General features: G+C 40.5%; 1 protein-coding gene across 1 annotated transcript in view; it reads left to right on the top strand.

The window, feature by feature from the left end:
- The window catches only part of LOC134529297 (glutamate receptor 1-like), a 224,119-nt gene that overhangs the window by 135,837 nt on the left and 74,794 nt on the right, over positions 1 to 13,488 (top strand). The window contains exons 9-12 of the mRNA XM_063363208.1: positions 2,109 to 2,216; positions 3,908 to 4,021; positions 5,126 to 5,246; positions 7,144 to 7,238. Of these exons, the coding sequence (XP_063219278.1) occupies positions 2,109 to 2,216; positions 3,908 to 4,021; positions 5,126 to 5,246; positions 7,144 to 7,238 (438 nt within the window). The remainder of the gene's footprint in view (positions 1 to 2,108; positions 2,217 to 3,907; positions 4,022 to 5,125; positions 5,247 to 7,143; positions 7,239 to 13,488) is intronic.

Here is a 13,488-nt window from a genome sequence, read left to right on the forward strand (position 1 = left end):
GGATTAAACACTACGTTGAAAATTATAATACTTCAAAATAATTCGTTTAAGAAGATTTAGCTTGTCCACAAGAATTTGAATTTATTTAAATAGTTTGTCGCAATTTAAATAAACGCTGAATAATTAAAATTCCTACCATCGTTACATCGCATACAAAGAATGTAAGAGAGTATGCAAATTCATTTAAATAAGACTGACTTTTCGACGTGTGAGTAACAACAGAAACGGGAATAATAATTATAAAATCATCGAGTTCCTGAACGACTCTAAATTGAAGAATATTTACGGCTCCTGAGTACATATAGTATACCTGACCCGTCGACGAGTACGCACGAAGTTTCCGATCTAGCAGAAGGAAGGACGTCCCTGCTTCGAGGCTTCATCCAAGTCCAGCCCAGCAAGTCCTGAACGAGTCCTGGAGCGAATTCGGTAGGAAGGATGACAGAGTCTGATCCAGAAGTTGTGTTCAACTATGAGAACGTCGTCAATCTCAAAAACTGTGATTATTATTCTATTCGAAGCTTCAAAGCCAGGTTGGTTTGTCCCTTTGCGTTCTAACTCCTGAAGTATATTTCAGACGATCGGATCTTTTAACTTCATTTGTATCATTTAATTTTAATTAATTGTATTAAAATTAATTCCCATTGTAAGTTCGAACTCCATATTAAAATAAAACTTCAGGACTAACTATTGATGTAACAATATTTGATGTCAAAAATAAATTATTATGAAGTGTCAAAACAGATGAATACTTGAATGAATTTGTCTATTGGTATTTTTATTAATCTTTGAGATTAAATTTTATTAAAACTTCACTCTTAACTTCGTACCAATAATCAACTTTGGTAATAATATCCCGTGGTTGCAGCTACTACCGCTGAGATCAACTAGTTCTGGTCAGTATAGTATGATTTATTGAATGTCACCTAGAATCTTATTTATAAAGACTAATAATGATTTTTTATTCAATATTAAAATATTTTAAATGTTACTGAATAACTAATGTTCGAATTTATATTGTTTTGGTGCTTGTTGTGTCACTGTCCATAACTATCAAATTCATTTATCTTACATATTGTTTTGTGTTGTACTAGATTTTTGAAAGTTACTAGAACATATACATAGCATACTGTAAGAGTTTTAAATGATTTTTATAATTGTATAATGTTCTCATGTCAAAAAATATACAGTTTAGTTAAAGTGAGTTATCATGTATGTTATTTAAAAATTTTATTTTAAACGGTGCGCAACGATTTATTCAACTATGACAACAAAGAGTTATTTAATTTTTTACGCTATAATTTATCTGTTTTTAATGTTTTTAAAATACTTATTTGAATTTCAACACGTTAGTTCAAAATTCAAGTACATAAAACTGATATTTTTATTGACATTGCGTTTCTCCTCAGGGCTTGGCCAAGCATAAACTTACCTTGAAACTGCCTTTTTAAATGGATATTTACAGGCAGAATATTATTTTAGGTTTGCAAACTTTCCTCATAACCACGTCGTTACCATTTATCATCTTAATGTCTCAGCTTCACGCGCCTCCCCTGTCTCTGGAGTCCATTCGACCGAGTTACTTCCTTTGCTTTTTCAACACCAACAGCTTGTCCAGTGGTGTACTTTACTGTTAAAAAATTCTACTTCCATATGAAGTTCAAGACGATTCAATGGAACGGTTCAGAACCATGTTCATTTATTTATTTTGAATTTAAATCTATGAAATGTATGGGAAGAGTTGGAGAGTAATTGGGGAACTACATATACTTAAAACATAAAAGTTTAGTCAGTTAGGAAAGTAAATAAATTAAAATTGTGTAATAATTATTATTTCAAATTATGACCACTGCACTTGGGATTGCAGGATGTCATATGCATAGTGCAGAATGCAAAGTGCAGGGTGCAGGGTGATGAGTGTAGGGTGCAGGGTGATGAGTGTAGGGTGCAGGGTAATGAGTGCAGGGTGCATGTATCAGGGTGTATATAGCAGAGTGCAGGGTGCAGGGTGGAGGCTGATGAGTTCAGGTTGCAGGTAGCAGGGTGCAGAGTGCAGGGTGCAGAGTGCACAGTACAGAGTGCAGGGTTCAGACTGAGTGCACGACCAGGTGGAGCTGGAGGGTCTGACGGGTGAGGTGCGCTTCAACGAGGACGGTCGCCGTCAGAACTACACCCTGCACGTCGTCGAGATGACTGTCAACAGCGCCATGGTCAAGGTGAGTCTTCTCCACCACTTGTTTCCCGGTACACGTCCAGCTCTCTGCTCTTCCTCCCATGCTTGCTCCTTGAGCGTACACCGACACAGCTCACACTTCACAACATGAACAAGTACTGGCCGAATGGAACACACACTTGCTAGCATCCCCCACATATTTAACAGGCACTCTTGGCAACTTGGTCTTATGAAATAATCCGAAGTAGTCATCACATGTTTGTCAGCGTGTAATGCAACGAAAGTGGTGTCCTAATGGACAGGAAATAATTTTTTCCACAACCATAAGGACATGAACTCTATTTCATGAGCCCTAGCATGTTAGCCAACTACATACGTCGTACAGTACCTCATTATGTAAAAGTGTTTAAGATTCATATTACATCGCTGAGCATAGTTGTGGCCCAATGTGCAGCGAGGGATCGATCAAGGGTCACAACAGCTTATCTTCCGCACTCTGCTGACAAGAAGTCGAGCAACCTTAACCAATTACATGATCATTAACAAAAAATGGCTCTCAAAGGCCAATGAACAGTGAAGTTCTCCTCGAACATACACAGTCACACCCACACGTGTCCCATTACTTTAATTACAATCGTAACAATTAAACATTAAAATGACACTTCGCAGTTCGAAGTGGCACGTAAATAAAGTTTGTCCTGAAGACATGTATTCGTAATATACAACCTTCAACTGACCTTCATAGCTCGCTTCCAACCACCGTGTAATGTTATAGCCGCAATAAGAACACATTTTGGTCACTACATATAAAAAAATTGCTCTTGTTCTGCGCGCAGTAAAGCCTCTCACTTATTTAGAGATAAGTTGTGAAATCATAATGAGTATATATATATCTCACTTATAAATTCGCAGTAGCCTAATGGGAAGAAAACTTCCTAGTAGGTATTTGGTAGCTTACCGAACCTAAAAAGTAGCTGCTTTCGGAATCACGAAGTATCACATCATATCAATCTGAATATTTATACATTTTGTCCGGTATTCTCAAGGTCTGACCCTCAGTTCTTACTAGTCTTAAACTGATTTCTGTTTCCTCATAATATCCTTCGAATTTTATATTGTCCACTAAGTAGAACATTTTTTTTTTAAATTTGATATATTCTACTCTCTGTATAGTATGTATGTGATTCTGAGTACAACTAACTATATTATGGCTGTTATCATCGGTACATTTTTTTCAAAGATCCCCTGCAATATTTATGTTTATTTACAACAAACTGTCATCTAACACCCGTATAACCTTTACCAGGAGGTAGCTGGTCAATGTTGATCAGCAGCCATCACAGTCCCCAGAGAGTGTCACATGGCCGCTTACAGACTGCTGTGCCACAGAGGGTTCGTAGGGGAGGGAGTGCGCAACTTGAAGTCACAAAGCTGAAGCGATTGTTTGCCTATGTATCATGGATTACGGAGGTAGTAGATCGTCAGTTCGGTATAAAAACCGTATGTGTAGAGCACTGTGAAATTTGCATTGAATAAAAAAACATTGAAAGTTTTTTTTTTAAATCTAAAGAATGTGTTTGCTGTAATACCGAACGTAAAGAAGCGAGCTCGTCCTTGTTTAGACAACGTGTTTGAGATGGATGTGTTGGCAACCTGCAAGGTAAGGACGGGCACCCGCGCAGAGGAATACACCAGTTTACCCGGAGTGAAGGTCGTGGTCGCGTGGCTGTGCAGGTGGCCGAGTGGACGGACGAGGCGGGCTTCATGCCGGTCGCCGCCAAGTACGTGCGCCTCAAGCCGCACTACGACATCGAGAAGAACCGCACCTACATAGTGACCACCATCGTGGTTAGTGTCACGGCCGCGGCGCGGCGCCACCTGCTCCCGCCCATTGCTGCAGTCCGGGGCGAAGTTATGTCGGACACTTCCGCGAGCTGCTAGCGCGATGATGTTGACTTCCCACTCACGTTCACTTGGTCACTGAAGTTACAGTCTAATTGGGATTTGGTCTGCCTTGGAGTGTTTTAATTGGGTTTTACAAGACCGGAAAAATACAAGTGTTGTGATTTTAAAGAAAAAAAATAAAGTAATATACTTATAAAAAAATTAGGTTTATTTAGAATTGGCATTTGAGACTAAATTTTTGGAAACCAGATGCCATAAATATTAATGAAATACTATAAGAAATCAGTTTACCTTTTTTACATAACATTGTCAAGGACTACAAAAAAATATTTCATCAAGCTGTTTGGTGTAATGGCCACAACATCCGGCTGTGAACCAAAATGCTTGGGTTCGATTCCCAGTAGGGTAGGATATTTTTCACTTGAGGAAAATATTATTTCCGGGCTCAGGACTGAAAGTTGTGCTATTCCATTACCTCCAAACTGAGAAACGCAATTGAATCACTGCAGAGTTCTGCTCTAGCTGTACCGTGGTCGTCTTCCCATGGCCAAGGTTGAATAGCTGTTAATCGTGTATTTATATTTGGAACATTTTACAGAAGTGTGTTGTGAAATGTACAAAATTTTATTACATAATTCGATATATTTGGAGTTTAGTGACTTACGATCAATGCTTGCTCTAACCTATACCTCTTGCTCATCGTCAGCTGATTGTAACACCTATTTACTGGATTGCACGTATATATAGTGTGCTATTGGCTGAAGTAGCACTGTGTGTTGCGCTGCTGGGACTTGCTGTATGTGTGAGGGCGTTGGTGCTGGAGAGGATAGTTTTACGAGAGAGACAAAGATGAAGTGGATTGTGACGACTGAGCTGTGTCGTTATAACAGTTCGCTGAAAGAGGTGGTTGTGAGATTGACTGCGGCTATACCTGGTCGTCTGCTGGTCAGACAACCAGATGACCTATAGAAGGGGCGGTAAAGTACCTTGGCCCTTCTGCCCACGGGAGTAAGGCGTGCAGCGAGAGGACCTTGTGCTGTGTCGCAGGAGGAGCCGTACATCATGATGCGCACCCCGGAGCCAGGGGAGAACCTGACGGGCAACGACAGGTTCGAGGGCTACTGCAAGGACCTGGCCGACCTCATAGCGCGGCGGCTTGGCATCAACTGTGAGTGCCTGTACCTACCACTCACCACTCGCTACAGGCTCTGTTCTTCCACGGTGCACTTCCACAGTCCTGCACTCACTCCTCAACTGGACGTCTGCCCATCAACTGCATTTTCTGCTAGGTGTCTCGTCCCAGGCAACCGGGCAGTCCAAGACGAAATAGACAGTCCATGTCACTACAATGTTGGGTATTGTGTGTTATTTTATTTGGTTAGTTTTTGGAACATTTTTATCACCATCTGCACTAAAATTACGACAGGTGTTTTCCATTGGGTGCTCTTTCCCTGTTATAGTCTTATTTTCTTGTTGAGCAGTTATAGGTTAATCAGGTTTTGCGCTGTGTTATAGATTGGCCAGATTACTTGGTGTTTAGCCTAGTGTAGGCTGTGCCGCGCTGCTGGGACTCGATGTACGTGTGAGGTGTTTGTGCTGCAGTGGACAGTTGTGCGAGAGAGATAGAGATGAAGTGATTGTGTCATCAGGACAGTTCACTGAGAGAGATGGTTGAGAGCTGGACTGCGGCTGTCCTTGGTCACCTGCGGTGGTTTACTAAAAAGAGAAAGGTGACTCAGGTTTCTGCTGCAGATCTTCAGTTCTTAAGTGCCAACTCGTCCGACTGCAGGATTTCGAGGGTGCTGGTCTCAGTAGAGTTTTTTCCAGCAGCCATCGCAAGACTGGCGAATTCAAGGGGACATAATTTATTCTATACGGGTGAAAGACCAGCCCTTGGCAGCATGATTTTAACATATGGCAGCGGTAAAACGAGGGCGAATCGAGGTACCAAAATATGTAAATTATACTGTCCAGTTTCGGGTAGCTGCAAAGCAATTGTTCAAATAATGTTAAATATATGTTTCGTAAAATAGTGTGATTGATGTCACGCAACATTGCACGGGAAGTAGAATTTAGTGGAGAAGCTCTAATAAAAGCACGGAACAGTGACAGAAATTCTCTTTTAAAAAACTGCCCAGTTGTTTTTTATTTGGCCACGTGACCTTTTAGGGACAACGAGGGGTTGTAATGGCTGCTTCCTGCTGGCACCAGACACTTTGCTGTGGTCGTGGCTTGTACAGAGAAACACCCGGCTACAAGGCGGGTCAAGTGGGGAGGTGTCAGGTGGTGTGTGCAACTAGGGAGTGCGCAGCGCGACCGACTGCTGTTAACTGCTTCAACCATCGTTAATTCATGAATTTACGTCTGCATGTTGTTGTCACATGAAAGTGTTTTGACAGTACCAGGTGGAATACGCTCGTAAGTGCCTCTTTTTTTACTTCTTCTAGATATTTATTACATTTATGAACCAAGTAGGAGGATTATGGGAATTCTATCCCAAAATAAAAATGTTTGTTTTATAAATTTAAATTTATGGGTTTACAATGTTAATTCAAAAAAAAATATAGATATAATATTTTTATTACTGGTATTTTTTAATTATAATTACTGTTAGTTATTTTATTGGAAAAGGGTTGGTATTTCGTTTACGAACATTAAAATAAGTGGCCATTTATTTATTTAGAAAAATATTATCATAAATTGAGTTAAGAGTTTTATGCTTCAATAAGAAAAATCTGGAAATTAGGAGTAAATAAAAACTTTTACAGCAGGAAGAAATATTTTTGATCGGTATTATTGTGGATATAATAAAATATCGCAGGAGCTTATGTTGCATTTTGTGGTTAACATATGAAGCCTATTTTCAACATGAAAGAGAAATTATAATTTTTTTATTTACATCCAGTCTGCTGGTCCAGTGCAACACTGTGGTCTCCAGCGGTAACTTGCAGAGACAATGCAAGCATAACTGTATTCGACCACGCGGCTGGACAGAGGGCCAGTGCTGGAAGCCGCGGAGGTTTCCCTCGAGGGGGGAGTGCAGGACCACAGGCCGTGTGTTGCAGACGAGCTGCGCATCGTGAAGGACGGCCAGTACGGCGCCGAGAACCCCGACGTGAAGGGTGGCTGGGACGGCATGGTGGGCGAGCTGGTCAGGAAGGTGAGTTCCCCCCCCCCCCCCCCTCACGCACACTCACCCCCGGCAGGTGTCGGTGACTGAGCCATGGAGGTAACAAGTGAGGGAGCTGGTGTGTACAAACTTCGCCATGATAGTACTTGAAGTCAAAATGAGAACATTCCTCCCCCTACCTTTCCTATCTAAAACGATTTTTAGTTATAGTAAAGTTTAACGCAGATGTGCAGGCATAATGTTTGTTTAGCAATATGTACTTCATGATACCATCATGACGATTCTTTCTAGCGAGTTTTTTTAAGCTATTAAACAATAATATAGCATATTAGCTTTTATACATCTATGATTTGTTTTGCTATCGAATTGCTAAACAGTTGACTTCAATTTCACAACAGACACCAACTACATAGATTAATACCTCCATGTTTTGAATATAATATTGTTACACATTGTACGAAAATTTGAACTTGAAATATGTGTTAGTAGTATAGGAATGACGGTCCGAGATCTGGCTTCTGGCTGAGGTGCGAGGTGCCGGTGTCCGCCATCTTGGATTTGTGACGTCACGGCGGCAAAAATTCCTCAAAATTCCTCAAAAATGACTCAAAATGTCTCAAAATTTCCCGTTTTAAGAAAAAATTTCCCGTTTTCGAGGGAAAAATTCCCGTTTCGCAGGGAAAATTTCCCGATTTAGTCCTTAAAAATCCCAACGGCTAGAAATGTCCTGATAGAGGCTTAAGCATCCTTAACTCAAGCCTCAGTTAAGCCTCTATCAGGATGTGACCTTGACCTTTGACCTTTGACCTTGACCCCGACGGCCATCTTGGATCCACCATCTTGGATGACGTCATTTCGTTTTCTCGAACATTACGTCATTGTGTTATCGGCCATATTGGATGATGACGTCACCGTTGCAATTAACGTTACGACCGCCATCTTTAACTTTTTTATTTATTATCCGATTTTAATGAAATTTTTTTTAAAAATTATAAAAAAAATTAAATAATAAAATTTTTAATAAAATATTTAAAAAACAAACATTTACAACACGGAGCTCGGAGTCCTCGGTTCAAACCCGACGAGTGCAAAAAAAATAAAAATGGCTACCGATCCTTCCCCCCGCGGTGGCTGCGGGCATACTGACTCCCTCCACTTTTTTTTTCAAAGCATATATATCGTCAGGTAGTAAGACGTCATGGCCGCCATCTTGTCCTCGTCTGCTGGAAGCCATCATCAGTGTATCGTCGGCGAGAGTGCGCTGACGCCATGTTAGTTTAATTCTTATCCGCTAGAGTGCAGTAATCATTTATTATTGCTGTGACACCCGACATCTTGTCATTTGGCCGCCATCTTGAAAATCCATAATTATTTAGCTAGAAATTCGAGAAAAATTCCAAAATTCATTAAATAAATTTGTAATCTATATACTGCTCGATTAGGTCGACTAAGGTCCTTGGTACGATCTAGGACGATGCAAAAAAATTAAATATAACATCAATTTAACACAATAGTAACAGGTTCGAGGAATTAAACACCACAAGTTCTTTTACAAACATAATATTTATTACATAATTTCTATTCTACTACAGGATCATTTGCGAAAGCCAGCAATCTTATAATCATTTAGTTCCGCAGCGGTGTGAAATGACTAATTCTTAGCTCCAATCGGTTTATACTAGACAGAGTCCAGCCAGAACCTTTACAGACATAGTCCACCTCTTCTTGACAGAGTTTCTGGATACCGTTTTTAACAGTTTGCTTCACATCGTTAGAACTGTAAATTACTGCAGCCGATGTCTTGAATGCACACTTCTTCACTTTGTCATCGAACGGATATGGCTTTCCATATATACAGTCCAACCACAAGTTATATTTCAAAGGTCCGTTTGTTGCTACATCATCAGTAAGCTGATTGATTATCCTCTGTCTGATATCGTCAAGAAAATTACAAATGTCTTTCGACTCACCTAACGTATTTAAATAATAGTAGTCCTTCAATGTTCCACGAAATGCAGACTGCGCCAAGTAGAAGCCATTATCGTTCACTTGTAATGCGCCGAACACAGTCTTAGGTTTATTTTCCTGTTCAGACGTCATACCAATCGGTTGCTCCACATCGGTTTTCTTGCTTGTACGCTCACGAGCCTTCAACCTAAACCGAGGAGTCGAAATTTCTGCAGGTAGTTCAGCAGTAGGCACACGGACTTCACCTTTACAGTTTTTCGCATGTCGTCGCAAATTATCAATTCTAGTAAACCATTCATGACACTCATCACATCGAAACTTCATGCGAGATGGATTCTTCGTGCATTTGCTCCGCTCATGTCTTCGTGCATCATGAGCAAATGCGAACGACGTATCACAGTAGCTGCAAGGATACCGTGGTGATGAAGACGAACCTTTCAGACCCGATCCAGATACTGGCGTTGCCGCAGTTGCACCATCTCCAGGCATACTCTTATGAACATCAATGCATCGTTGTTGCGCCGAAACCTTTACTTTCTGCCGAACAGCAGGACCTTTGCATGCCTTCATGTGCGTTTTCATATTATCTTTTCTGGCAAACTGCTTATGACATTTCTCACAAACAAACATTTTACGATATAGGTTCTTGGCACATTCTCTATTCTCATGTCGTCGAGCATTGCTGTTATTTGAGAAAATCTTGTCGCAGTAACAGCACCGATGTTCGTTAGTTGTTGCCGATTCGGCATCCATTGAAGTCTCCATTGATGGCGAACCAGCGTTCACCGAGTTTCCCTGTGCAGCCAGCACTAGAGGCATTAAAGTCTCTTCTGCTGGCGGTACCACGTCTGTTGAAGTCTCCTCCAGTGTTGACATCGACGTTGCCAACGGGATCTGCTCCACCATCGTCGACGCTGACGTCATGGTTCCCGCAGTCGATGGTACAACCTCCATCGAGTTCGTCGTTAAAGTCGGTAAAGATGCCATCGAGTTCGCAAGAACAGGTAATTACGTGATTTATGCACCAGATTAAACAATCTAGGTGATCCTTACACCGCCGTCGTCAGAAACAAACTGAGCGTCCTGCTGTCTAGGACTCGCTTATATACATGCACCGGATGGAATAATACGCTAGTCAAATCAAGAACAATTTATTATAATACTAGAGTCAAAACAACATTAAAAAAATAGAAGCACCATCAAAAAAAAAAGGAAGCACACTTGGAAGCACCGACAACGAAAAGGCAGCACATTTGGAAGCACCGACAACGAAAAGGCAGCACATTTGGAAGCACCGACAACGAAAAAGGCAGCACCATCATCGAAAAGGCCGCACATTTGTCATTGGCTCCAATATTCATTGGCTCCAATATTCATTGGCTCCAATATTCATTGGTTCCATCAGTCTATTGATTCTATCAGTCTAGTGACTCCAACAGTCATTGACACCAACGGCCTTTTTCTTCATCAGCTCCAATGATATTTGGCTAGAATGCTACGAGTCTAAGAGACCATGAGACTACAATTCTACGAGTGTACAAGACTCCTCCAACTACCTTCAAGTGTATAAAGCTCCAAATGCTCCAACAGCTCCAACACGCAATGTACGCGCAATACATCCAATTTACACGCAATAAATGTAATGATTACACAGTACACACACACACAGGAAACGGAACGTACACACAGTATACACAGGAAACGGAACATACACACAGTACACACAGGAAATGGAACGTACACACAGTACACACACAGGGAACGGAACGTACACACAGTACACACAGGAAACGGAACGTACACACAGTACACACAGGGAACGGAACGTACACACAGTACACACAGGAAACGGAACGTACACACAGTACACACAGGAAACGGAACGTACACACAGTACACACAGGAAACGGAAGGAACACGTAATATTCACGCAATTGACACACAGTACACGCAGAGTACACGCAATTTACGCAAAGTACACCCAATGTACGCAATGTACGCAATATATATGTAATGTACACACAATGACTACGCTTAGTTCGCGCAGGACAAGCATTTAATGAAAACGAAGCACGTTTGGACGGAAATTCTATAAAACGAAAGCTCATTTAACGAAAAGGAGGCGCATTCTCTCGTTCATTCAACTTGGTAGGATACGATCTTCAATGATAAGTTAGGATATAATCTCTCCAACAGTCTATGAATCCAACAGTTTATATTTCCATTAGCCATCGACTCCAACAGTCATTGACTCCAACAGTCATTGACTCCAACAGTCATTGGCTCCAACAGTCATTGCCTCCAACAGACATTGTCTCCAACGGCCTTTTGGTTCATCAGCTCCAATGATATTTGGTTAGAATGCTACGACTCTAAGAGACTATGGGACTACAATTCTACGAGTGTACAAGACTCCTCCAACTACCTTCAAGCGTACAAAGCTCCAACTACTTCAGCAGCATTATGTTATAATAGTACAAGGCTACTTGACTACGAAGCTACAAGTCTACATGGCTCCAATTGCGGCATCTGTCTTCGTCTGAATTTTCTCTTTGACTCCAACTCCGCCCGCCAGCATCTCTTCGATCTGCACCTCGATTATGTTATAATAGTACAAGGCTACTTGACTACGAAGCTACAAGTCTACATGGCTCCAATTACGGCATCTGTCTTCGGCTGAATTTTCTCTTTGGCTCCAACTGCTACAGCAGCATTATGTTATAATAGTACAAGGCTACTTGACTACGAAGCTACACATCTACAAGGCTCCAATTATCACATCTGTCTTCGTCAGCATTTTCTCTTTTGCTCCCACTGCTCCAACAGCATTATGTTATATGATTCCATGGATACTTTGTTACATAGCTACAGGTCTACGAGGTTCCAATGCATCATGTTTACGAAGCTTCCAGAACACAGGGTTACGAGACTGCGAGGCAACAGGACTACGAAGCTTCCAGGACACGAGGCTACATGGCTACGAGACTACATGACTCTAACTGATTACAATAGCACCACTCAGTGGTGAGAGTTAGGTTATCTCATGCAAAAGTACTTTATGCATGTAGTTCTGCTTTTCAACAACAGATGTCGCCACATGTTGCTTGCAGGTAAATAATATTTAGTTCTTTTATGCGGGATGCGGGATGCTCACTAACGATCGCAAAAGAAGGATGGCTTCGCTAGACTCCAAGGAAAAGGAAGTTCGTCTTACATGTTGGTGCTCCACAGATGTCTCATGGCGTAATATTAATTTGACTGAGTAATGATATTTGTCAATTCCACCTGATAAAAATATTGCAAGTTTTGATTTAGTAGCAGAAATTATCGAATTAAATGTAACTCCAATTAAAATGACATGTCTCAATAGACAAAAAAAAATCCATGCAGAGAGTGGTTCCTCAGAATAGTCAGAAACACTTGAAGAAACCACAGGAATGATTGCAAGAACACGGGAAAAACCATCAAATTATTGACATTAATAATCAGGAGCACACGGAGAAAACCATCATAATATTGGCAAGAATAATCAGGAGCACATAGAGAAAACCATCATAATATTGACCAGATTAATCAGAAGTACTCGGATGAAAACCACCACATGTTTTCCTTGATATCATAAAATTACAGGAAAAAAATATTTAAAAAAAATAAAAATTAATAAAAAAATAAAAAAATAAAAAAATGCATAAACAGTTTCTGCTAGCTTGTAAACTTATCATTGTTGAGCAAAGATAGAGTTCTTGTACAAGCCAGAAATTTATGCATTTTTTTATTTTTTTTATTTTTTTATTAATTTTTATTTTTTTTAAATATTTTTTTCCTGTAATTTTATGATATCAAGGAAAACATGTGGTGGTTTTCATCCGAGTACTTCTGATTAATCTGGTCAATATTATGATGGTTTTCTCCGTGTGCTCCTGATTATTCTTGCCAATATTATGATGGTTTTCTCCGTGTGCTCCTGATTATTAATGTCAATAATTTGATGGTTTTTCCCGTGTTCTTGCAATCATTCCTGTGGTTTCTTCAAGTGTTTCCGACTATTCTGAGGAACCACTCTCTGCATGGATTTTTTTTTGTCTATTGAGACATGTCATTTTAATTGGAGTTACATTTAATTCGATAATTTCTGCTACTAAATCAAAACTTGCAATATTTTTATCAGGTGGAATTGACAAATATCATTACTCAGTCAAATTAATATTACGCCATGAGACATCTGTGGAGCACCAACATGTAAGACGAACTTCCTTTTCCTTGGAGTCTAGCGAAGCCATCCTTCTTTTGCGATCGTTAGTGAGCATCCCGC

This window comes from Bacillus rossius, chromosome 1 (genome assembly GCF_032445375.1).
Source record: "Bacillus rossius redtenbacheri isolate Brsri chromosome 1, Brsri_v3, whole genome shotgun sequence".
NCBI lineage: Eukaryota > Metazoa > Arthropoda > Insecta > Phasmatodea > Bacillidae > Bacillus > Bacillus rossius.